The 23,938-nt window shown below is 49.7% G+C and overlaps 1 protein-coding gene across 13 annotated transcripts in view; it reads right to left on the reverse strand.

Moving 5' to 3' along the window:
* Positions 1-5,617: 5,617 nt before the first annotated feature.
* TNRC6A (trinucleotide repeat containing adaptor 6A) overlaps positions 5,618-23,938 on the reverse strand; it is a 100,092-nt gene continuing 81,771 nt past the window's right edge. For 12 of the 13 annotated variants that reach the window (XM_042922275.1, XM_042922266.1, XM_042922270.1 and 9 more), the window contains 7 exons: positions 16,071-16,229; positions 15,331-15,471; positions 13,791-13,898; positions 12,249-12,470; positions 9,835-9,905; positions 8,976-9,115; positions 5,618-8,545 (listed from right to left, as the gene is read on the reverse strand). In XM_042922275.1, coding sequence (XP_042778209.1) covers positions 8,170-8,545; positions 8,976-9,115; positions 9,835-9,905; positions 12,249-12,470; positions 13,791-13,898; positions 15,331-15,471; positions 16,071-16,229 — 1,217 coding nt within the window. In that variant the 3' untranslated portion in view covers positions 5,618-8,169. Of the gene's footprint in view, positions 8,546-8,975; positions 9,116-9,292; positions 9,422-9,834; positions 9,906-12,248; positions 12,471-13,790; positions 13,899-15,330; positions 15,472-16,070; positions 16,230-23,938 lie in introns of those variants that run through there. The other variant, XR_006197853.1, reaches the window with a different exon arrangement.

Below are 23,938 nucleotides of genomic sequence, written 5' to 3' on the forward strand. Positions count from 1 at the left end.
GTGTGAATACTGGGGTCAATGTGGTCTCCTAGATAGAATCTCTCTAGGTCAGATCCTCGACGTGGGATGGCTGGTCCATGGAAGACGGATCTTTGCAAAAGTTTTTGACAGTGGTTTGTTTGGCTGTTCTCGATTTTGTTTTTTTCAAGGATTTAGGTAGGATTGTGTGGGAAAGCCTGCGAATCTCTCCTAGTGAAACGATTTGTCAAGGCTTCTTCCAGAAAAAGGGAGTCACGGTGCGCCCTCTGGTGGCTGCTTTCTCCACTTACAGGCAAATAGGTCCAGGCCTAAAAGACCCCAAACCAATCAAGGGCTAGAAAAGCCACAGCGAAGGAGGGTTCCGCTCTCGCCGCCGCTGGCTGGGCAGTTTCAAGGCCACTCCCCACCAGCTTGCAAGAGTACTTTTAACACTGTAATGCAAGAGTGACCAAAGGGAGCCTCTTTTCTTTCCTTTTCCTTTTCTTTTCTTTCCTTTTCTTTTCTTTTCTTTTCTTTATTTTTTCTTTTCTTTTCTTTCTTTTCTTTTCTTCTTTTCTTTTCTCCTTTTCTTTCCTTTTCTTTTTCTTGGTCTTAAAAAAAAAAGGCCATATGGAGGCATAATTGATGCATAGCAAACCATGCATTAAGTGCCCAGTGGGCGCCCCCGTGTGGCTCAGTATCGTTCCTGTATTTTACCGACACCTCAGTGGGGACTGGGGCCATTCTCCGTCATCGAGCACATCACTGTTTCTGCAGTGAGACTGCAGAACTTTTCACGGTATAAATAAGACCCGTGAATAGCCTCAAATCAATTTCGCACCAAGCGAGTTTGCTTACAAACTCACCAAAAAGAATTTGGTCTTTCAGAGCCTCCTGGATTTCGGAATGATAGACTCAGACTGTATTTCTGTTTTACAGCCGAAGAGGCAGAAATATTAAGTATCGTGTACAAGGCCACCCAAGAAAGCATTCACGCCCTGCGTCGTCCCTGTCTGCCGGCCATGAACCACGTAGTCTCCCAGGGACCGGGGAGCTGGAAGTAAGCAAAACAGACAACCGCTTTCTCTTAGGAAGCTGGTGTTCTCACACAAACACTGTATGTGAGTGTTCACAGCAGCCTTATTCACAACAGCCAAAAAACGGAAATGACCCAACTGTCCAACTGATGAAGGAGAAACAAAATGTGGTCCATCCATACAATGGCGTATTGTTCAGCCATAAAGGGTATGAAGTACTGATACGTGGATGAAACTTGAAAACATCACGCTCACGGAAATTTCTGCTGAGCCAGACACAGAAGGTGTCACCATACGTACCGTGAGACGTAGAGGGTTTTATAAGAAGTGTCCAGAACAGGCAGATTTATATAAAGTGGATTAGTAAGTTGCCTGGGGCGGGGCGATTGGAGGGGAAATGGACGATGATTGCCATAAGGGGGACAGAACGACGGAAATGTCCTAAACTCGACTACAGCCACGAGGGCACCACAGCCCATTAACAAGCTCTCGATAAAGCTGTTTTAAGGAGTGGATGCTCTTGGAGGTGGGGACAGATTAGCACAGACAAAAATGCGGTCAATCCTTCCCAGAAGTCACCACCCTCTGGACACATACAGTTGAAACAGTTCTAGTTTTGCTGAGCACTGGTTTCCTACCTACCCTGCGTCCAGATACTCACCAATCGTTCCGGCCCAGCGTCCACACGCTTTCTATTAGGAGAATAGAAAGCATCTCACTCTGGGATGCATTAGTCAGGGTATTACAGAAAGAGAATGAAAACAATAGAATTGTGTATATATCGAGAGAAAGAGATCTTTTTTTTTTTAAGAGTTTTTAACTTTTTAAAAATATTTATCTATTTATGTTGAGAGAGAGGGAGAGAGGGAGCATGAGTGGGAGAGGTGCAGAGAGAGAGAGAATCCCTAGCAGGCTCTGTGCTGATACCACAGAGCCTGATGCAGGGCTCGAACTCACAAACCATGAGATCATGACCTGAGCCCAAATCAAGAGTTGGACGCTTGGGGCGCCTGGGTGGCTGAGTCGGTTAAGCGTCCCACCTCTGCTCAGGTGGTGATCTCATGGTCCGTGAGTTCAAGCCCCGCATCAGGCTCTGTGCTGCCACCATCAGAGCCTGGAGCCCGCTTCAGATTCTGTGTCTCCCTCTGTCGGCCCCTCCCCCCCACTCGTGCTCTGTCTCCATCTCTCAAAAACGAATAAACATTGAAAAGGAAAAACAAAACAAAACAAAAAAAGAATTGGATGCTTAACTGAGTCACCCAGGCATCCCTAAGACTTTAAGTAATCTCTACACCTAACATGGGGCCCAAACTCACAACCCTGAGGTCAAGAGTCACTCGCTCCACCGACTGAGACAATCAGGTGCCTCCAAAAGGGATGTTTTAAGGTACTGGCTCACATGACTGTAAAGGCTAGCAAGTCCAAAACCTGCAGGGCAGCCCAGCAGGCTGGAGACCCAGGAAGGGGGTGCATTTCAAGTTCAAAGACTGTTTGCTCCTGTTGCTCAGGGGAGGTCAGCCTTTTCGTTCTAGTCAAGCCTTCAACTGATTGGATGAGGCCCACCCACATGGAGGACCATCTCTGTACTCAAAGGCTACCGATTTAAATCTCATCCAAAAACACCCCCACAGAAACATACCAAGCTGACACATAAAATTAACCATCCCGGATTCCATCCTGTTTATTCTGAAACTCCACTCTCTATATGGATCTGGAACTTCCCCTTCTGGTTTCCAGAACCCTGCCTCTTCCAAGCGGGGCTCCTCTGGGCGGGTTGCACTCTTATCCGCGCACGCTCCCTGGCCTGGCCAGGGCGCCCACTGCAAGCCCCTCTCCGGCTCAAGTTCTTTCTCCCACTGCCATTTGTGCCCACCGCCCAGCTGGCTGTCCTTCTAGAAGAGCAGGATGGCTCAGAAGCGGCTCCCTTTCCCGGGTTCCCATAACCCCCCTGAAGCTCCAGGGACTGCATCTTCCCATCCCTGAATATGGACCGAATCTACTTTTCTCAGCCGAGCCTTGTGTGTGTGGGGGGGGTGTCTGCTCCCCAGGGCTGTGACCAGAGTAGCAGGATGTCCCCAGCCCCCTTGTGGGGAGTGTGAGGGGCCAGGCAGGAGGAGGGCAGGGCCTCGTGGACCACGGAAGCAGCTTGGGGTCCGTGCCCAGTGCAGGGGGACCACCCCCCGGGGGCGAGGGAAACCTGGAGCTTTTTAGTTAAAGGAGTAACACCCCCTCACAGGCTAATGCAGCCTCGCCCCGGCAGGTGTGTCCCCGCCACGTCGGGCAGGCCGTCTCTAATTCCCCCCCTGACTTGGGCCGAATCACACCAGAATCGAGCAGATTTGTGTGTGAGGTTTTTATAGCTCCTGCTTTTTTACGGCAAGTGGCACTGATTTTCCACACAGTGATGACATCGCCAATTTTCCTTCACCAAGCGATTGTTTTAAAAAGTTGGTCGTAGGGGTGCCTGGGTGGCTCAGTCGGTTAAGCGGCCGACTTCGGCTCAGGTCATGATCTTGCGGTCCGTGAGTTCGAGCCCCGCGTCAGGCTCTGTGCTGACAGCTCAGAGCCTGGAGCCTGTTTCAGATTCTGTGTCTTCCTCTCTCTGACCCTCCCCCGTTCATGCTCTCTCTGTCTCAAAAATAAATGTTATAAAAAAAAATTTTTTTTTAAAAAGTTGGTCTTAGGGGTGCCTGAGTGGCTCAGCCGGTTGAGCATCCGACTTTGGCTCAGGTCATGATCTCGCGGTTTGTGAGTTCGAGCCCCGCATCGGGCTCTGTGCTGACACCTCTGAGCCTGGAGCCTGCTTCGAATTCTGTGTCTCCCTCTCTCTCTGCCCCTCCCCTGCTCACAGTGTCTCTCTCAAAGGTAAATAAACATTAAAATAGAAAATAAGTTGGTTTTAAAAACTACAAAGTCAGTGGAGACTCAAGGTGGTTCAGTGATGTGGTAATGTAACAGGGGGTCTGAGTTGAATTCAGCCTACAGACTGTTCAAGACCCAGGGGCATTTAAAGCTTGTCGTTTTTGTTTTGTTTTTTTTTTCTTTTTCTGTGAGTTGGTTGGACCGAGGTACAGCCTCCCTCACTATCAGAAGCTGGGCCCTCATCTACCAGCAGGTCTGGGTGCTCCCCTACCTAGGTCAACAGCCAGCCAGGACAGGGGCATCCCCAAGGCTTGGACCGGGCTCCCGGACTAGGGGAATCACTCTCTTGCCCCTTTGCTGGAGTTCAGTCTCTGCCACCCAAGCCGACCCAAGTGGGGGCTCCTGGGGGCCTCACCATGGCTTACCTTTTGCAAGCATCAGAGCAGGGCAACTGGCTTTTTAAAACACTATCTATGGATGAAAACAGTGACAGTGCAGAATGCAACACATGTTTTTTTGACCTGAAGATGCAGAGCTTAAACCTGTGCACCCTAATCCCGAGGAGATGCACTTCTCCGCCCTCTGCTTAACTTTGGGGGTGTGCTGGTGGGGGGCTTGAGGGTTGCTGCGCTATGCTTTGTTTCCTGTTCCAGGGCCACGTTGGGGTGCTCTGAATGAAGGTCAAGTGAGACAACGTGTGCAAAGCACTGGGCATGCGGAGGACCCTTGAGTTACCATCACCCTTGTTCCCCCTTCCCCATGACCTTGCAAACGTCTGCTCGGAGGAGGGCCTGCCAGGGCCAGAGGCCAGGTCTCCGGAAGGGGCTCCCAAGGCTCGCTAGGGTTGCGATTCCGGCTCCTGTCCTGCGACCCCGCCGCCCGCACCTGAATTTAAGGGCTCCGCAGGAGAAGAGCGAAACTCTGAGGAAGAGGGAGGACGGCACAGAGCCAGTGCTTCGGGAAGTGGTGTCTTAGCCCAGTGGTGAGTGAGCCAGCTTGCTGGGTGCGACTTGCGTCTGTCCTCGATCCGAACATCCGCCCCCTTCACCCCAATCCCCTATCTTCACACTGTTCCCTCCATACCCTTTAACCTGAATTTGACCCCACCTTGTCAAGAACTTCACCCCCACCTTCCCTGGTACAACCAGTTTAACAGAGAGGCACCACTGCAATTTTTGGTCCTCGAACGTCAATGGGCAACAGCGGTTACGCCTTCCGGTGTTTACTTAGCACCGGCCACGTGACTGAGCACGTGGCTTCCACAGGCGAGCCGGAGCCCACACGGTGGCCTGGCCCAGAGCCTCGGGATGACGACCAGGGAGGGGATGACGATTTTGTAGCAAGCGGCAATGGCAGGGGGAGGGGCGGAGGTGAGGCGAGCTCGGCGAGGACCGTCCTCGAGGGTAGGTAGGGTGGGAGTCGTCGGGCAGGCCCGCTTGGGGACAGCAGCACCAAAGCAGCAAAGCAGAGCAGCTCAGGACATCCAGGGCCCGGCACGCGTCCAGGGGCACGGGAGCCACGCGACTGTGGCGAGCGGTCCTTAGGAACGCACGACCGGGAACGGTAAAGCGTTTAGGCCGCCTCCCGCAGGCAGGCGGCGACTCGAGGCCGTGGGGCCAGCGCGGGGCCCGGGGACACGTCGAGGTCGGGCCCGGACTGAGGCCCGAGCGCCTGCGAGGGGTGACGGAAGACTGAGGAACACGGTCGCTCGGGAAACGGGAGTTGTAATAACGGCAGGGCGGGCCAAAAATCAAGACCACTTTTTCATTTTTTAAATCAAACACTTTATTTTCCACATAACAAGCGCAAAAAACTCCCAAACACTTTAACAATACAGTTAACGCAGTTATGAACTCAATTATAGACACTACTCAAAGCCCCAAAAGGTCAATCAGCTTAACGTTGCAAACATTTCCAAACGTGGTTTTTCAAAGCTACCTTTGGTTTTTGGAAAAACCAGCGTGGAAGTCAATGTACGTTGACCGCACTGAACATTCGCTCGTAGGAAGCTGTCCAGTGGCAGCTCACACCCGGCCAGCTGGAGCGCGATTTGGAGTCCTCCACGGAAATACACGCGCAGGTTTGCCCCCGAGCTCCCGCGGCCGGGACAGAGGGCCGTGAAGGGGGGAGAAAAAGGCCAGTCCAGGTTGTGGCATTTCTCGTTTGTAACAGAGGTATGAGTTTGACACTAGAACACTGTCAAGTCATTAAGCTTCATGTTCCAAACGGTCTCTTGCTGAGGCTTGAGGTGGGCACAAATGGTGGGGAAGATGAAGTCACAGAAGAGCTTTGAGCAACCGGATCCCGAAGATGCTCAAAGAGGGTAGGGAGGAGCAAGCTACAGTTTCCCATTGTCCTCACATTATTTCAGGGTGAAATTGTGGAGAAGTTCGGATAGAATGTTCAAATATTTGCTTAGATTTTTACTCGGTTGCTCTATGAGGACCCTCATACACAGCAACGTTGAAACGTTCATTGTGAAAAAAGAGCGTACAAATAAATTCACAAAAAAGAGACAATTAATGTTGAGCAGCCAAAAAGTCATGGTTTATTATATTGGGAGGGATTTCATAATTCAAACACAACCAAACTGTACATTTTACAATCACATTCTATTTGTAAACAGTTAAAAGCCACTGACTTCTTTTGCATCTTAGGACACAAACAGTTAGCATCAAGGCAATGAAATGATGGCAAATTCTGCGTTGTTAAAATGTTTACCCTCGTTTGGCCCGTCTTCTTTGACTAAGCAAGCATTATAATACCATTTGTGGGCAAAAAAGGGGGGGGGGGGCGAGGAGAGAAAGGAAGTTTAAAAACGGTGTAACTCGTTAGTTTGCAACAACATTTAAAATCTTTATACAACGAACAATTCTGTGAGCCCAATACCTTGGCTACAGTATGCATAGTTACTGATTTCGGCTTTAAGGTACAACAGTTCAACATTAACACAGTCACAAGAGAGCAGAAACAGAGAGCCACTTGATGGGATTACAAAAATTATTATCACCTATTGATTATTAGCAAACCATCATCACTCACTAATAAAAAGACAGCATCTGAAAGCAGAATGTCGACTCCAGCTTCAAGCGTTTTTTTTGTTTTTTCTTCTTTTTTATTTTTTTTTATTTTTGGCAGAGAAAATTCTTGAACAGAGCAATGTGTAGTATCAGTGCTAAAAGTCGGGGTTTTCTTTTTTTCCTATAAGAAACTACAAGGAGGTTTTTTTTTTTTTTTTTTTTTTTTAATTTTTTATTTTTTTATTTTTTTCCTAACTGGGGAACTGGTTTTCCTGAGAACCATGCTCTTCGATTTAGGACAGGAATAGAAAAACAAAAGAACATGGCCAAATGCTGCTCCTTTTTCCCAGAGATAGAAAGCATCTTGTAAATCATCCTCCATTTTTTTTTTTTTTTGTCTTTTACATTTTTTTTAAATGATGGAAGAGTAAACATTTTTTTTTTCTCAAAAAACAAACAAACAAATCTGTAAACAAGAAGGTTCAACGTGGGAACCTTCAAAACAAAATGGAAAGCCTATTCAAAGTGCAGGGCCCGTCCTGGGTGGCAGGGGGGGCTGCAAGTCACAGCTGTGGCCACAGTTTTTCAAACTGCAGAGCGAAGTTCTTTAGTTTTAGAACATGGAAACACTGGTGCAATACTTTCACTTATAGTCCTAAGTCAGCATCAGAACTCGATGTTTTAAACTCCACAACACCACAATAAGGTAGGCAAACATCAAGGCATAGTAGAGAGCGCACACCTTTTAAGAACATCCTTGAGTAAACATTTACACTGGAACAGCTGCCCCCCCATATTGCCGATGAGACGGAGAGAACATCATTCAGTGCAAAGTTAAAAGCTCATACATTATCAGCCCAAAAAAATGGTTTTGCCAAAAAAATTAAAAAAAGAAAAAAAAAAAAGGAAAAGAAAAAAAAGAAAGGGGGGGGGGAGGAAAACGAAAATGGGGTAAGGGACGGGGAGGGAAACAAGGAAGGCAAAAAACAAAAAACCAAAAAGAAACCAAACCCAAAGGCTAAACATGATGACTATACACGTGAGCTCATTCTATACGGTTTAGCATGTATGGCGCTATTTGGGAGTGTAAATAGATAGATACCTTTTCACATTATAATATTGGCCTGCATGATTCAAGTATTCAAACTGATATGTTTCAGGGAAAACAAAGTGGAAAATGTGCAGAGAATAGCTGTTCCCACAGGTGGCCCCTGGCTGCAGGCGGCGAGCCCAACTTAGTGCTCCTTTCTTTCGCGTCTTGAGGTCACAGTTCGTGAGTCTGCGTCTACGCGCTACATGGACTCTCCACCCCCACCCAGGTGGTCAACAGAAAGAAAAGCATTAATGGGGGACGGGCTGCTCATTCCCCGGGGGTCGCTGCTGCTGGGAGGCCCCCACAGGCTTGTGGAATAATGGGGGGCCCCCCAGAGTGAAGTGCCGTGAAGGTCTCCACAGCTCGTTCCCGACAGCCCAGCACCATTCCAGTGATTGAGATCGGTCCGGCTGGAGAACGAGTGCGAACAGTCGAGGGAGCCCAGCCGGCTCTGGCTGGACCCGAGAGACTGCCAGCCGGGAGAAGGGGTCAGAGACTGACTTTGTGCAAAGAAACGGCTGATCTCCTCTTCACTGGCAAACTCAGCAAGAATAGTAGTGTTCCCCAATACACACCTGGAGGAAAGAGACACGGGGCGCGGTGAAAACTCAGGGTGTCGAGGGGTCTGACCCCAAGTGGGGGGACAACTCAGCCTCTGCCTCAAGGGCCAGGGGAGGCGGGGAGGCGGCGACAGGCCGGCTGCCCGGGCCGAAAGCTGCCCCGGGGAGTGTGGCTGTGCCCCCAAGACCAAGGCTCCGGTCTCCTACAGGCGACTGAAGAGGTCTGGGGGCCACTGTGGCGGAAGACGCTTCGCCTCCGAGTACTGACCCGGGAGCCTGAGACACGGCGAGGCTGCCGCCCTGCGAGGCGCTCTCACCGCGGGGCCCCGCACGCGGGCCCGGAGACGCCGCACAGTGTCATCAGCTGTGCCCTCGCACACAGGGAACCCCAAACTCTTGCATCGTGAGGACGCTTTGCGGGCGTCCCGCACCGGCCGGAACTTACATGTGCAGAGACTTCTGTGCCTTCACTACCTCTTCTTTTGAGCTGTAACGGACCAGGGCATTTCCATGTGGGAGGTTCAGGTGGAATGTTATCAGTGGGCCGTGCTGCATGCACAGAGTACGCAGAGTTGAGCCATCGATCTAGGAAACAGTGTGGGGGGCCGCCCGTCAGACCAGCCGCCACGGGGACCATCCAGGGAGGCTGTCCCCGGCTGGGACGCCGCTGCTCTCTCTCCTGCTGCCACTGGTCACTGGGGCTCACTGCTGTGATGGGGTACAGTGCCCCCCTCCCCACCTCCACTGGTCCCAGAGCCGTACCTCTGTGGCCTCTAGACTCCTGGACACTCCCCAGATCCCCACTTCCTTAGTTAGCCATATGCCCCTGCTGTGGCTTCGTGTCTTCTCTCTTCCCTGCCCTGAGGACAGGATTCATCAAGGCACTGCTCCCTGGGAGAGGAGGGGGTGGGCTCTTAACATCCGGCCTCCAGAGGAGGGTGGTCCGGGGACTAAGGAAATGTTCTAGTCTGAGAGGGTGGACCAGGGTTTCTCGAGTGCAGGAAGGACCAGGACCACCTGCTCCAAACTGCTTCAAATGCCCTTAGGAAATGCAGACCCCGAGGAACCTGTACTTCGGTCGGCTCCTGGGTACATTTCACAGGGTAAAAAAAAAACCCAGGTCGGACCATAGCCTGCCTGAGGCATCTGAAGATCGTGCCCTGTTGTGTCCTCTGCCCGGCCTTGACATCTGCTTTGTCCCACTTAGCGGGCCTGGGCAGAACCTCCTCTCAAAGCAGACTGGACCCCTTTGCTCCTGTGCCGGCTGGCGTGTGCCCAGCAGCCAGGATGCCAGGAACTCTTACCTGAGGTGTAAGGTTCTTTAGAACAAGCCAATTTGTTATTCTCCCTGAGCTGCTCTCACCCCAGCTGGAACCTAAGGACAAAAAAGGGCGAGTCAGTTTTCCAAGGCTGTGGCCTGAATGTCTTTTACGACACACACTTCCCAAACGACAGCTATTCAGGAGCATCACCTGGGCCCGTGGCGCGCATCGCTTCCCTCTTACCTGCACTCGTACACGGGGCGCTCTCCCCCCAGACTCAGAATGCCAGCTCATCCCAGCTCTGACTGGGCCTGACTTCCTGGGACACGTGGCTCTGCCTCTGGGGAGAGTAAGCTCAGACAGCCCCCAGCTCATCACATGGCAGGCGGGTGAGGCACAACAGGCCAGATCCTTTTGCGACCTTTTCAACTGTAAAGCTAAAACGACCTCAAAAGGGTGCTCTCTGGGAAAGGCCTCAGTTTGGGACGACCTCGGGTATCCTTCCATGACTCTGCATGCCTGTCGTACAGAGTGTGAAGCTCTAAGGGGACTTAAAAGCTTGCAATCGGTATCCATCGACAGATGATGGATAAGGAAGATGTGGTTATACACACAACGGAATATTACTTAGCCACAAAAAGGGAAGAGATGCTGCCGCGTATGGATGGCAACAACACGGATGGGGCTAGAGAGTATGATGCTTAGCGAAATACATTGGACAGAGAAAGACAAACACGTATGATTTCGCCCATATGCAGAATTTAAAGAACAAACGAACACACAAGGCAGAACCAGACCTATATGTACAGAGAACAAACCGATGGCTGCCGCGGCAAGGGGCGGAGGTGGGCAACTTGGGGGGGGGGGGGGGGGCGGAGTAGGCATAGGCTTCCAGCTGTGCAATGAATAAGGCACAGGAAGGAAAGGCACAGCATCGGGGACACGGTCAGCGGCACCGGAACAGCGCATGGGGACAGACGGTCGCCACACCGGTGGCGAGCAGTGACGTGCAGACTTGCTGCATCATACGTCCTGCACCAGAAGCCACTGCAGGGCTGTGTGTCAGCTGCACTTCAGTTACAAAGAGAAAGCTTGCAATGGCCCAGACGTTCCCACTTCTGCCTGGGGGGGGGGGGCCAGGAGCCCCAAGTCTGGCCTTCCGGCTCAGCCCCAGGGCACCCACTCCCAGAACTAAGACATGCTCAAGTCATCCCTACGGGTATCCAGGGTGCCTCACAAAGTCTCCAGTGTGGCTCGGGAAGATGCCGCGGGACAGGGCTCCTGCCTGTCCTTTCTCCCCCTACGTCTCTAGTGACTCCGCCCAGGAGCACTTGCGCCCCGGGCACACGCTACTCCCTCTGCTCTGCGTGGCTTACTCACCCTCAGCCGCACCCACCCTCATAAGGGGGGTGGGGGTCCCGGGCCACATTCACCATCTCCCCTCCCTGGGTACTGCCACCAGCCACTTGGCCACGCCCAGCCATGCCTGGGGCCTGAAAGATCCACTCACACACCCGACACCAATGACATTCATTGGCATTTAGCAGCTTGGAACACATTCAAGTGTTCATGTAATTAAAACTCCACCCCCCGCCCCCCAATGTCCCCCCAAATGAAACACTACCAAGCTTTCTTTCAGCCAGTCACGGGTGTAAAGATCAGAAATCACTGGGAGGTTTTACTACTCTTTTCAGCCTAGAGATGGGAAGGCTGCTACAGTTCTGGGCCTGGAGGAGAATGAAGACTGGAACTGTATTTACTGGTAGAATCGGTACACAGCTCTGAGTTAAATCTGTGGCTGTGTGAGTGTGTGTGTCAGGGCGGGGACACAACGCCCGTCCAAATCCCATGCTAGGGGAAGGGAGGAGGGGAGGCGTGTGTGGCGGTGTCCTGGGACAGGCTGCCCTGTGCCTGCTGGCCCCACAGGGTTAAGTCAGCACCGCCTTTCACCCTCGTGTGCCCCTGCTGAAACAGCAAAGGTCAGCATCATCTGGAACACAGGCCAGGCTTCCCTGAACAGGGCCCAGTCTGCAAAGCCAGGCGGGCTGCTTCCATCTTGCCCAGCCTCTATGTGTCTTTGTGACACGGCGATCCTCTGCGGGCTGCTGCGACCCGGAAGCTGTTGTACGGTTTCAGATGCGTTCCCGAGGAACCTCTCAAAGAGAGGTGATGCCCGTTTCGTGAACCGGACCACTGACTGTTGTGTGTGTTTGGGTGTAAGTGTTCCTAAGTAAACCAGACACAACTTAAAGTAAAATTTAAGAGTGACAAGGACATGGAAGTTGCGGAAGATGGTGATGACGGAGAACCGTGTGTTTATCTAAGGTCTAACCCTGCTCCACAGAGGGTAACGCAACATATGCTACTTCAGTCTCTGTTAAACTCAACTGTTCGTGCCGGTTCCTGTTCAGCAAATAAAGCACACGAGACCACCCTGCACATCTCACCCATCTTACCTGGGGTATACCTGGCGTCAGAATTTCCCCATCCTCCACCTACACGAAGGGGAGAGTTATCCCACGTAGACAAGGGTGGCTTCTGACCAGTCAGTCCCGGAGGTGGGCGGGACGGAGCAGTGATGTTTTTAGGTGGTAAAGGGACCTTCCACAGCTCATGAGCCAGAGAGGTGTTTGTAACTGAACCAGGAGACCATGTCAATTTGGAATCACTATTTCTGGCTACTCACAGGGAGAAAACACAGCAGAGAGGGGGGAGATAATACTTTTAGAAAAGAGAAAATTTAAATAATGATAGCACCCATTCTCCCACGAAAAGCAAACCAATCAAAAGACTGTCAAAAATCCCCAAATCAAACTAAACAGCCAAAAAACCACAAAAACCAAAATGAAACTGCTCCCTTGACTCAAAACAACTCAGACCATTCATCTAATATTCTTAATAATTTCAAGACTTGTGAAATTCTTAGCCCAGTGTACATAACTGTACTGTAATCGAAACTGAAACAAAGCTAAAAACACTCTGGATTGCACTAAAATAGCAACCGGGAGCACATTCCCTTCATGACCGTAAGTGAGCCACTCGAGACCGCCACATGGATCATTACAGAGATTTTAGAACTCTCTGGTTTACACACAGGAAAAAGGACCACAATAGTAGTCAGGCGGTGTCCTCAGGGGGTCTCCACCGCAGACGTTCACTGGGGGCCTGTGTGCGCTAAGCGCCCAGGTGCTGGGCACTTGGTGTGTGCTCTCTCTCTAGTCCCGACACACATCCTACCGAGGAGCACAGAGGTTAAGCAACTTGCCTATGGGTCCCGCACACAGCCAGGATTCAAACCTAGGCCTGTGTGGCTTAAAAAAGAAAGGGGGAAAAAAAAGCCAGCAAGCTCACTTCCTGAAGCATGCAGCCTCGTGGCAATCGGGGTGTGTGGGATCAGGCACACGGTAAACTATTTCAAAATAATGCTAAAAAACCATGGGGGGGCGGGGGTGCAAGAGGATGGAGAATTTTATAACTTCTGTCACTGTCCACCATTTTTCTACTTGATTCATAACGTGCACGTCCTGTAAGTCAGCGTGACTTCGAGTGTGGTCAGAAGACTGGTCACAACAGTTTCCTACTGGTGTGTGACAGCCGAGTACAGAAATTCAGAGTGAGTGTCTGTAAACCGACAGCAACGTGACATTGCCACAACTTGCACTTTTCCAGCAACTCCAAGTTCAAGTTTACTACACTTCATAAAATTATCAGTCTGTGAAGGATTAGAAATTACAAAAATAAAAGCTTCTTCAATGGAGAAGCGCTCTGAGAGAACGCGCACTAACTAAGCTGGCTCTCAGATAGGAGTGACAGCAGGCTGTTTTCGGAAAAGACTGCTGGGTACGGTCCATTTGCAAAAGGGATCAATGGGGTTACGAGTACTTTCCCAGGCTCGGAAATATACTCTCCTCCCTCCCCGAAAAGCCTTGAGACAAAAAGGAGAGCCCCCCCCCCCCCCCCCACTCTGACGGGGCCTCGGCAAGCCCGGACGAGCCCACCTGAAGTGCTTTGTGCTGTACTGCTGAGGGGAACGTTGTAGTTGGAGGCACGAATGGATGACCAGGCACTAGTTGAAGGCAGCGTGGTGTTCAAGGATGAGGATGACCCTACGTGGGGGAAGAGCCCAATTAGTCATCCCCAGAGCAAGGGACGTACGTGGTGCCTGAGAAGCAGCAGAAGCACCCGGTGAGGCTGCAACGCGACAGCACGGCCCAAGAAAGGAAAGCGGACGCCAGGGTCCGGGGCCGCTGCCCGTGCCCACAGCCGCACCTTCCTGTCCACTCATCATCCTGGTGCGGCTCGGGGACGTGGCTCCCCTCCTCCGCCTGATTCTCAGCCCCGTCCGTGTCACTATCCGTGACACGCTCGGAGACAGCGGGCCTCCTAGTCCCCGTCCCTGCTCCAGGAGGGCTCGATCCTCCCGCCCCCAAGCCCCGTCTCAGCTCCAGGGACTTTTTGGTACACGCCCCCTGCCCAGCACCACTCGCTACTCTGGGCTGGACCGTGACAGCTCTGTCCTGGCTTCCCACTCCAGTCCCCCCTGCTCGCCGCGGCCAGCCCGCCCGCCCACCTGCGACCGCAAGTCTGGGGCTCAAAACCTTCAATGGTGTGCTTCTTCTAACATCGAATCCAAACTCCTCTTCTGGCTATCTTGTACAAAAAGAAGCCCGTTTCTGCAAGCCACCAGATGCTTCCGTTAAGAAGCTGTGAGGCTCTACACTTGGCTCTGTCCCGCTTTCCTCTGGGAGAGCAGTGGGTACGTCCACCACTTCTACACAGCGGCCTAAATTCAGCCATTTTACAACGAGGAGGATTCCGTCCTTACCACTGTGATATGGCCAACACCTGTTCACGAATGATGCATTTACCGTAAAATGCTGACCGCTTTACATTTTATTACAAGCTGGCTAGCGGAATAGGAGGATACAGGTTTCAGAAACGGAAAATACTTCCATCTCATTCATCCTTTTCCAGGAGTGTGCACAGAACCCTGCAACTGGGCTGAAGAATAACCATATGGTAGGTGGCGGGACGATTTCCTCTGACACCCCACTAAAACGTGTGTCTGAGCGAGACCCTTAACTTGGCCTTAATTTTCACTTTCGGGAAAACAAGGAAAGCTCAACTGCTTCTTCCCACGAAGTCCTTTAACACCCAGAGTGCATAAACAATTAACGACAGAAAATCTTTTACAAAAAGCAGCACCCGTTTCTTAACGATGTCAACACTGAAGCCACATATAAAGCAGATAAACACCTTTTAATTGTTACTGCAATTACTGGAGAGCAAACGTTCGCTGGAGCTTTGTGTTACCTGATGCAGTGAATATGTTTGTTTACCATATCAAGTGCTAATAAGTCCCCATCGTTTCTAAAGTGGCAAAGAGTCACCTCTGGGAAAATGGAGAATTCTCTTTTTATTTTCACTATTCCCTTGGATGTCAGGTGCTGTGCTGTAAGTTTCACATCTGCTTTGGACCATTCTTAAACCACATCATCCAGCATCATTCAGAAATTCTGACTTGCGCCACCTACGTACCACTGTTCCTGTCCCTGAGGTGGTCAACTTCCCGCACAGTATTAATTGAAAGATTGTTTATGACACTGCCAGGAGTGACGTAAGGGTCAGTTTCAGGGTCGATGTTTGGATAACCTTTCCATGGTTCACCAGGGCGAAATTCTGGGAAGGAAATACTTAAAATTAGTCCAGGCTTATTTGTCACTTAAAAATCCGTTATTAAATATCCAAAACTTTGATTCCTAAAGTCCACGCAATTCTCCTGATTCAGTTACCAGAATTAGTGTAACATAAGCTGCTACTTATGAACAATTTGCACATTTTTGCTAGTGAAATAATTTCTCTGCGCTTGCATATTTTTAAACACTAACATTTTAAAGCGCTTTATTAAATCACAAGCCATAGCAACGCAACAGAAAAGGCGGCCGTAAGTACATTTCTGGTGACTCCTCAGCCCACAGAAAACACGGTCAAGTTGGTCCCCCAACACGGCGAAGAGGAACAACGAACGGAAGTTTTGTGTTATTCTTCACGCTGGCCTGCGGGACTGACTCCGCTCTCGCCGCCTGGAGCGTAGGGGCACCGGTAACGGGCCAGACCTGCTCGCTGGCCCAAGACCTGATGCTCAGCTTTCCATGCGTCCTATCTGTGTCCCCCCCACCCTCAGCCCAGGACTGGGCTACAGTAGAACCTACAACCTCTAGAGATAACACAACCTTACTGGGAAGAAACCCCCACGGAGGAAGCCGGAAGCACTTTACCTGGTGGCCAATTAACACTGCTAGAGCCGTTAGGCGATTTGGCACGTGGCCAGCCGTCTCCTATTGAACCTGGAGGACTGGCTGGAGAAGTACTGCTGTTCATAAAGTCATAGGGAACAAACGGAGACTCTTCCAGCCTGAAACCACTTGAAATAGCACCTACAGAGGGAGACACAGGACAGTGAACATGAGGCAAAATATACGCGTGATTTATTTCTTGCGGTTTCTCCAATAGCAAGAGAGAACTCGTCATGGGTCTGCGGGTTCCAAGTTGTGTTCTGCAGGCCATGTGAAAAGGCAAGGCGAAAACAAGGCTCTGCACTCTCCCAGACTTCAGTCACTTTTCACGCTCTCATGTACCGAGATCTGGAAATTATCATCATGAATTTTATTTCCGGAAGGATAATAAGGACCAGAGCCATCAACAAGTGACCCGGGTATGGGTAAGAGTACACACTTCTTTTCAAATCGTTAAAACACTGGTATCTTGGCCTACATGGAGACCGAGCACAGTGAAGTCTCTGTCCAGGAGGTGTGTGTGGGGGAGGATGGGCAGGGGGTGATGAGGAGTGATGGAGAGAAGAAAAGATCCGTGGAAAAGGAAGAATGATGGTGGGGAACACTGTGAGTGCCAAAGAGGTGTACCCGAGAATCGAGACTGCTATGCATGTAATGAAGACAAATATCCTTTTTTTTCAGGATGTTTATATTTCTACTTATACACACCCCCTCGTGACCATACCACATTAGTGAAGCTACCTGTTATCAAAATTGAGTGTGAAATCCCACAAAAAGACAATTTATGCTCACTTAGAAATCGTTACTTGTTTCCTGATGATTTATTCTCCACACTGATCTTTGTTTTGTCTTATTAAATTTTTTTTTAAATCTTTATTTATTTTTTTGAGAACAGAGCATGAGTCGAGGAGGGGCAGAGAGAGAGGGAGACACAGAACTGGAAGCAGGTTCCAGGCTCTGAGCTGTCAGTGCAGAGCCCGACGTGGGGCTCGAACTCACGGACCGTGAGATCATGACCTGAGCCAAAGTCAGACGCTTAACCAACTGAGCCACCAAGTGCCCCTGTTTATTTATTTTTAATACATATACCTTGTCTATTTTTTGCTGACAGCAGAGCGCCTGACACAGAGCTTGAACCCACGGACCGTGAGATCATGACCTCGCCAAAGCCAGACATTTAACTCTCTGAACTATGCGGGGGCCCCTAATTACCTTCTATTAATTGCTTCATGGGAGAAGGTGCAGAAGATGGGAAATGAGATCGTATAGGCGGCAGGTGTAGTTGAAGCAAGCAGAGCTGGATTTACGCCACAGAAATGCTGTGTCTTAGAGGCGGGCGTGTGAGCGGTGACCATAAGGAAGGCCAACACCGCCTGGGCACTGGTGTCTCACCCTGTCCTAGTGCTTGAGTGCTTCTGAGGTGTTGCCTTATTCACCCTCCAAACACCATAGGAGGTATTATTATACTCCCACTCAGCAGGTAAAGGTTAAGTTACTTGCCAACAGCTAATAAATAGCAGAGCTAGGTCTCAAATCCCAGGTCTGTGTCTATTTTGCCATTTTGCCATCATGTCAACTACCACTCGCACGCTTAAGAAAAATTCCAAATGTGATATGCCACTGAGTGGCAAATGTAACTTAGAATTCAGGTCTGTTTGATTCAGGGTTCGATGTTCTTTCTACCATGTGACCATTTCACCTTCCATTTCTGATAATCATCAGTCCAAGGTTCACAAACTAGCAAACTGACCTTTAAGCCAAGGTTACTCAAATAAAGTTTCAAGATAAAAATCCAGTGGAGAGGACCGAATGTCACAAACGTGTTAATCAGAGGGACAGATTTGATGCTGCTTAGGTTAGAAAGCAGAGAGGCTCTCCTGGCTGCCACCCAACCCCCCCCCCCCCCCCCCCCCCCCCGCCCATTATCTTAAATCACTAAGTCCTATCAATTCTGCTTCCTACAATTTTTTGTTTTGCACAACTGCAACAATTTAGTTTTGATAGAGCGCGCATGCCGCTGAGCGAGTGAAGGCAGGGCAGAAGGAAGAGGGAGAGAGAGAATCCCAAACAGGCTCCAATCTCAGTCCAACTCGGGGCTTGATCCCATGACCCTGGGATCATGAGCTCAGCTGAAACCAAGAATTGGATGCTCAACCGGCTGAGCCACCCAGGTCCCCCAAATGCAGTGATTTCTGAATTATTTTGTTTTGGGTCCCTTGTATGCAAAGAGTTGGATTTTGCTTTATGATTCAATCTGAATTTATTTTGATAAATTACTTTGGCTCATTTTGCTTATCAATTTTATATATATTTTGGTTCTAGTTTCTCATATTATTTTATATGATGCCTTTTATTTCTTCACAGATTCTTTTTTTTTTAAGTTTACTTATTTTGATAGAAAGAGAGAGAGAGGGAGGGAGAGGGAGGAGAGAATGAGAGCAGGCACAGGCAGAGAGAGAGAGGAGAAAATCCCAAGCAAGCGCTGTGCTGTCGGCACAAAGCCCAGACTCGGGCTTCAAAATCACAAACTGTGAGATCATGACCTGAGCCGAAATCAACCGTCGGGTGCTTAACTGACTTGACCACCCAGGAGCCCCGATTTCTTTATAGATTCCTTAAAAACTCTAAAAATACCTGTTTTTCTCTTTTCTGAAAATGTGGAAGACTTACGTTTTTCAGTGGGTGTCTTTGTAACTTGTTTAATCTCGTCTTCAAAAAATTCTGAGATATAGCTGACGTATAACACTGTATTAGTTTCAAGTGCACAACGTAAGAATTTGATGCTCTTATGTACTGTGAAATGATCATATAGCTCTTGAGTAATGACTACACTGGGTCAGGCTACACTGTCTCTTGTTTGGCTAAGCTCTGGATCAGGCACAGAAGTTTCCCAGCTGATCTCCTTGCCCCAGCTGATCTCCACTCCCCAGGTCTCCACAAAGCAGCCAGAGTAATCCCAAATACAAAACATGCCACTTCCCAGCTGAACGTTCTCCAACAGGTCTCCATTGCAGAGGGGGGAATACTCAAACTCTTCAATCATTTATAAGGCCTCCACCCATCAGCCCTGGGTTCCCCTCTCATCACCTCTGCTTGGTTAACTCCTGTTATCTTTCGTAATCTCAGCTTAAGAGATCACAACCTTCTTCTGGAATCCTTCAGCTACTGCCCTCAACCCCAAGACGGAAATAAATATTCTATATATGTACCCCCACCACAGAACAACGTGCTGGGTGCTGATGAGGGGAAAAGATTTTATCAACTGCCTTCTAGTTGTAGGATCTTAAGACCATAAAGCTTCCCAGATAACCTGGTCCAACCATTCTGCGACGCACGCACAACTTCCTGGTCAGATGTCCTTGCCATTCCACCCTACCTCACTTAACGAATCTGTCTTTTCCTACGCCGGAAGGTGTGCAGTAAAGAGTTAGGACAGTAGGCCCAGAGTACACATTACAAAGAGCTACGAGACTGGCCCTCCCTCACTCCTGGGCTCCTCCAAGCCCACAGCGTATCCTGCAGAGAAGAGTGCCTTTGCATACCCTGCACCTCAGCCAAGCCAGATAATTTCTGGTAACAAGGTGACTTCCGGTGAACATCTACTTCTGTCTGCCCGAGGCCTGGGTCATACAGTATTTTTATCAGATCTCTGAGAGGTCTGCGGGGGTTGGAGACCGCGTAACACAACCACGCGGGTGCCAATGCCTATGTGACTGACCCCCCGATAAAGACCCTGGACGCCAAGGCTTGTGTGAGCCTCTCTGGTCAGCAATACTTTGTATGTGGTTTCACACACTGTGACCGGAGAATGAAGTCCGTGAAACTTCACTGGGAGAGGACAACAGGAAACTTCTCCTGGACTCTGCCCTATGCACCTTTTTCCTTTGCTGACTTCCGTCTGTATTCTTTTGTTGTAATAAAGCATAACCATGAGTCATACAGCTTTCCTGACTTCTGTCAATTCTTCTGGCAAACCAGTGACCTTGAAAGTGGTCTTGGGGACTTCTGACACAGAAGGTCTCCTGGGTTCGCCCTTTCTTCTCTGCTCCACAAGTAACTTATTACTAGCTCTCTATGGTGATAAACAGAGACCCCATCTCAGACAGTGTTGTGAGCAGTCAATGCCGGCCAAAGCCTTCCCCAGCCTCAGCTCGGGTCTGACGCGAGCCCGAACACTACCATCACATGCCTCCCCCTTAAAGATGATCTCTACCCTGCTCCACTGCTAGGGGACAACAGCCCCTCTCTTCCACAACAGGGAAGCACAAATGCCAACATGAACTCAGGGTTGATGAAGAAGCGAGGGAGGTTGGCTACAGGCAAACTCCCGTGGTCCTTCCCCAAATGGGAGCATGACTAGAGAGCGAGATCTCTCTGGTTAGGGATTGTAGGCAAATCTCTTTCCCCCAGTGGAAGGGAGGGCACAGGTGTGAGGGGAGGGAGAAGAGAAACGGAACAAGCCCCGCACTCCCAAGTGCGTGCAAACGCAAATGGCAAATGCTGCCACCCGGGGCTGGTCGGGGGTGGGGGGTGAGGGGTGGGGGGTGGGGGTGGGGACCACGGGGCGGGGCAGCGAGCGCACCAGCAGGCAGCTACCCCGCTCCGGGTGTTCACTGCTCCGGAGCTCCGTGCCGCCAGGCCTGCTTGTTTCTAAGAGACGCCACAAGTCTGAATTTGTGCGTGAAGTTTTCTGAATGTTTACACGGATGCTGAAAAAGATGATCTCAAAATCGTGAGGGTCTAACAAAACATAACACGTGGGCTGGCACCTAGCTGAACACCGACAGCCAGGTGTGAATTTGATTGTAAGTGAGAAAGGGAAACCGCAGTGAACTATCAATAATGGGAATAGGATGATTAACATTCCTCTCCCTCTTCTTAATATAAGGAAAGGGAAAAACAAAGCCAACAAAAAAGATTCCGAGTCTCTGCTGGGAGAGAGGCCAGCAGGAGCCACCGATCAGGAAGGAGCAGCCCCGGGAGGGGAGAACGTGAGAGTGTGAGGAACTGGAGGGTAGTAGTGTAAGAAAAAGCACTTCTTTACACAGACTGCAAAGCTTTTTGAAAAAGCCAACACTCCGAGACTCGACATTTAGCAGGCTCTCACATACAGATATCAAACCATCTTTCCTTCTGGAGCTGAAGACCAAAACCACAACCGGGTCAAGAAGTATTTCCGAAATCATTTTTACAGAGGAGGAAAAAATACAATGACAAAGAAAGAATCAAAGCAACCAAACAGAATACATCAGATCAAACATTCTTGATTTTGAAAAAATTTTTGAGAGAGAAGGAGAACCTGTGCAGGGGGTCCAGGGGGAGGGGCAGAGAGAGAGAGAGAGAGAGAGAGACAGACAGACAGACAGACAGACAGACAGACAGAGACAGAGAGAGAATCTTAAGTAGGCTCCATGCTTAGCCCGAAGCCCAACACAGGGCTCAATCCCACAACCCCGGGATCACGGTCCAAGCTGAATTCAAGAGTCGATCGCTTAACTGACTGAGCCACCCAGTGCCCCATTCTTAATTTTTAAGGGGATGAAATGTAAGTCTGGAGATACCGAAATAATACCTATGAAACAAAAACCACTGGTCTTGGGTTAGTTACTATCAGCTATGCCACCTGCTCAAGTACAGACAAGGAGAACATTCTGGGAGCAGAGAAGCATGTAAATATTAAGTAATTTGTATTACTAATAGAAATATTTTTAAGAAAAGAAAGAATGACTAAGTTTCAAGCATCAAATTAGTAAATAAAGAACAGCAGGGATCTAGACTGGAGCAAAGAAAAAGGATCAACCTCTTCCTTATTCGGAAGAAGAGCACTTTCCTAGAACATATATAAGAATAAAAGTATTTACTGTTTAAGCTAGTAACTAAAAAACTTAAGAATTTACTGCTTACACTGCAGATTTATGCAAAAACAGTCCATGCGATAAAATGAGTGGGAAAAAAAGATCAACATTAAGTTGTAAAAGAAGATAAAATATAAATACAAAATCATTTGATTAATTGAAGCCAATGAAGGACACACAGGAACGGGCTGCTTACAGGAAGGCCCCGCCGCCCAAATGGGCACACACCAGGTGCCAAGCCGCAAGGGAAGAGCTTGACGGCTGTTACCGCATTCAGTCCCGTTAACAATTCTGGGAGGGCTCATTTCCTTTTGCAGGTGCAAACACTGTGGCTTAAGGAGTTTAGGAACTGGGATGAAATCCTAAGTGTATGTGACTTTAAAATCTATGCTGAGGACCCCATTTATGTGACACACACCATGTACCGGCGTGCCCTGGGTCAGTATGCCGAGCACTGTAGGGTACATGAGGGATGTGACACCTGCCACAGCAGTGCACGGAAGGCAAGAGGTCATTTTTACAAAGAAACTGAGGCTCAGATAAGCAGGGCAGACATGGAAAACTCCATTTTACCCTGAGAAGACAGAAAACCGTATGACAGAAGCGTTTCTCTGGCTCTCTACATCTGACCTCTCCAGCTACTCCTTTCACTAGAGCCACACCCGGATGCTGTCCTTGTTCTTTTCTAGGCTCCACTGCTCTGGGCAACCTCGTCCATGTCCATGACCTCAACATTCTGATGAATACCAAACCTTATTCTAGCTCAGATTTTTCTTCTGAGCGCTGGCCTCTATTCCTGATTTCTTTAGAAAACATTTTTTTTTTAATGTTTTATTTATTTTCGAGAGAAAGAGACCAGGAGCAGAGGAGGGGCAGAGAGAGGGAGACACAGAATCTAAAGCAGGTTCCAGGCTCTGAGCGGCCGGCACAGAGCCCGACGTGGGGCTCCAACTCACAAACTTCAAGATTGTGACCTGAGCCGAAGTTGGACGCCTAACCGACTGAGCCACCCAGGAGTTACCCCCCCTTTTTAAAGTTTATTTATTTTGAGAGACAGAAAAAGTGTCAGCAGGGGAGGGGCAGAGAGAATCCCAAGCAGGCTCTATGCTGTCAGGGCAGAGCCTGATGCAGGGCTAGATCTCATGAACTGTGAGATCATGATCTGACCCAAAATCAAGAGTCGGGCGCAGGGCGCCTGGGTGGCTCAGTCGGTTAAGCGTCTAACTTCAGCTCAGGTCATGATCTCATGGTTCTAGCCTCACAACGGGCATTGTGCTGACTGCTCAGACAGAGCCTGGATCCTGCTTCAGATTCTGTGTCTCTCTCTCTCTCTCTCTCTCAAAAATAAATAAACATTAAAAAAAAAAAAAATTCTTTTTTTAAAAAAGAGTTGGGCACTTAACCAACTAAGCCACCCAGGCACCCCACCCCAAGCCCAGTCTTAAAGGTCAAGGGGTTGGGCTGAAGGAGAGAGGCCCAGGAGGTACGTTACGGATAATCATGTATTTGCACAAGGACTTATGTTAGTTACCCAGCCCTTCCATCCTTAATTCTAAGGCTCTTTTTGGTGCACTCTCTCCTCATCCACTGCCTTCTGCCTCACTTACACTGCTTGGAGTCTTCTGTGTCTCTGGGTTGAAAGTTTAAGATGATTTACGGCACAAAGTGGTCTGTGATTTGCTCATTCTGGCCTCTACTGTCCTAGATTCTTCTTCCTCACTTTGCCCCCTCACCTCCGTGACACGCGTGCATAACAGAACCCCGCGGGTTGTCCTGCGTTTGAACTTTTCAAATGCTCTACTCTTTTTGCCATCCTCTCTCTACCCCTTCATGTGGTCTGAAGACCCGCTTCTTAGTCTCCATATAAAAGCCTTTCCAGACCCAGCGCACCGACAGGTTGTCGTTCCTGCCCCCTGCCACCCCCCAACAGTGAACCGCACACTGCTATCCCACGTGTGCCAACATCTCAGTCCGTCCGTGTTCCTGGCACCTACC

This window comes from Panthera leo, chromosome E3 (assembly GCF_018350215.1).
Source record: "Panthera leo isolate Ple1 chromosome E3, P.leo_Ple1_pat1.1, whole genome shotgun sequence".
NCBI lineage: Eukaryota > Metazoa > Chordata > Mammalia > Carnivora > Felidae > Panthera > Panthera leo.